This window comes from Mesoplodon mirus (genome assembly GCF_964341445.2).
Source record: "Mesoplodon mirus genome assembly, chromosome: 4".
Classification (NCBI taxonomy): Eukaryota; Metazoa; Chordata; class Mammalia; order Artiodactyla; family Ziphiidae; genus Mesoplodon; species Mesoplodon mirus.
Window position 1 is genome coordinate 36,565,820 of NC_138979.1, and position 1,701 is coordinate 36,567,520.

The 1,701-nt window shown below is 49.0% G+C and overlaps 1 protein-coding gene across 1 annotated transcript; it reads left to right on the forward strand.

The window, feature by feature from the left end:
- Nucleotides 1-227: 227 nt before the first annotated feature.
- Nucleotides 228-1,053, forward strand: LOC309802051 (dual specificity protein phosphatase 22-like). The gene is made up of 2 exons (XM_082617252.1): nucleotides 228-885; nucleotides 919-1,053. Exon 1 carries the CDS (start codon nucleotides 302-304, stop codon nucleotides 851-853), a length of 552 nt encoding a protein of 183 aa, XP_082473378.1. The 5' UTR covers nucleotides 228-301; the 3' UTR covers nucleotides 854-885; nucleotides 919-1,053.
- The last annotated feature ends 648 nt before the right edge of the window (nucleotides 1,054-1,701 follow it).

Below are 1,701 nucleotides of genomic sequence, written 5' to 3' on the forward strand. Positions count from 1 at the left end.
CCCTAGGAACCGTGTCCACAAGTCCTGGGGGCCGGCGTGGCAGGCGCCGGGCTCTCTCCGGGAGGGGGAGGGGAGGGCGCTACCATCCCCTACCGCAGGGGCGCCTGGGCCGCGGCCCGGCGGCCGGGGAGTGCGGAGGGCGCGAGGGACAGGAGCTCAGTGGACAGAGAGGCCTGGGCGCCGCCGGTCCGTGTTGCTGTTTACGCTGCGGGCGTGCAGTGCCCCCCCCGCCCGCCCGCTGCTCCCCCGCCCGCTCCAACATGCCCTCAGTGCGCCCCGGGTGCTAGACCGCGCGGCCGCCATGGGGAATGGGATGAACAAGATCCTGCCTGGCCTGTATATCGGCAACTTCAAAGATGCCAGAGATGCAGAGCAATTGAGCAAGAACAAGGTGACACACATTCTGTCTGTGCACGACAGCGCCAGGCCAACATTGGAGGGGGTTAAATACCTGTGCATTCCAGCAGCGGATTCACCATCTCAAAACCTGACAAGACATTTCAAAGAAAGTATTAAATTCATCCACGAGTGCCGCCTGCAAGGTGAGGGCTGCCTTGTTCACTGCCTGGCCGGCGTCTCCAGGAGTGTGACTCTGGTGGTTGCATACATCATGACGGTCACCGACTTCGACTGGGAAGATGCCCTGTGCACTGTGCGTGCGGAGAGGTCCTGTGCAAACCCCAACCTGGGCTTCCAGAGGCAGCTCCAGGAGTTTGAGGAGCACCAGGTCCATCAGTTCTGCCAGTGGCTGAAGGAGTACGGAGAGAGCCCTTTGCGGGATGCGGAAAAAGCCAGAGGCATTCTGGCCACCCCAGGGATTCTGAAGTACTGGGCCTCTCTCAGAAGACTGTAATGTACCTGAAATATTGCAAAGCCAGAGTTTACGTGCTGCCCAGAAAAAAAGCAGCCAGAGTTTAGGTGCTGCCCAGAAGAAAAGCAACCAGAGTTCATTTTTCAGTGTCCAGAAGTAATTTGTGAACTCGCCTGTTTTCATTTTAAACAATACATATGCAATTGTGTCATCAAAAAAAAAAGAAAAAGAAACTGCTTTAAATGTTATGTTTTTAAGGTATGAGTAGCCCATTCATTCGGTAGGCAAGGGAAGCTGTTTACCAATGGTGAGTTAATTTCTCTGGAAGAAACGTGTGCAGAGTAAGTAAACTTATTTAAAACTATTAGCCTTTGGGTGAGAATGGTTGCTTAAAGGGGTGAGAATGGTTGCTTAAAGAGTTGAGAACATTGGGAGCAATATCAGTAGTCAATTCAAAACAAGGCAAATGATTTTGAATGGTTTTCCTTGGTTCTTGATGAGTCAAAAAATGTTACCAATACTGTTCAGCTGTTTATGCAAGAGTCAGTGCCAACTTTGAAGAGTCTAAAGAACTAGCCTCTAGAATAATCTGCATAGAACAACTACAGGTGAGAATATTTTTAAAGATGAGAAATCACTGATTCAGTATAACCTGAAGTAGGAATTGGCTGAGCTAATGTTACAGCTGATTTTGATAGAAATACGTGCAGAGCAGAAAGGGCTTATTTGGACAGACTTCAAAGCTTGCAGAAATGTAAAGTGTTTAAAACCTGTGCTATTCATTATGTTACTCATTAATACGTATTCTGTAGAAAATATCTAAATCTGTCAATTATTGAACCAGTACTGTTAGCAGTGAATTTTACTCACTCTCATAGAGTTAACCATCA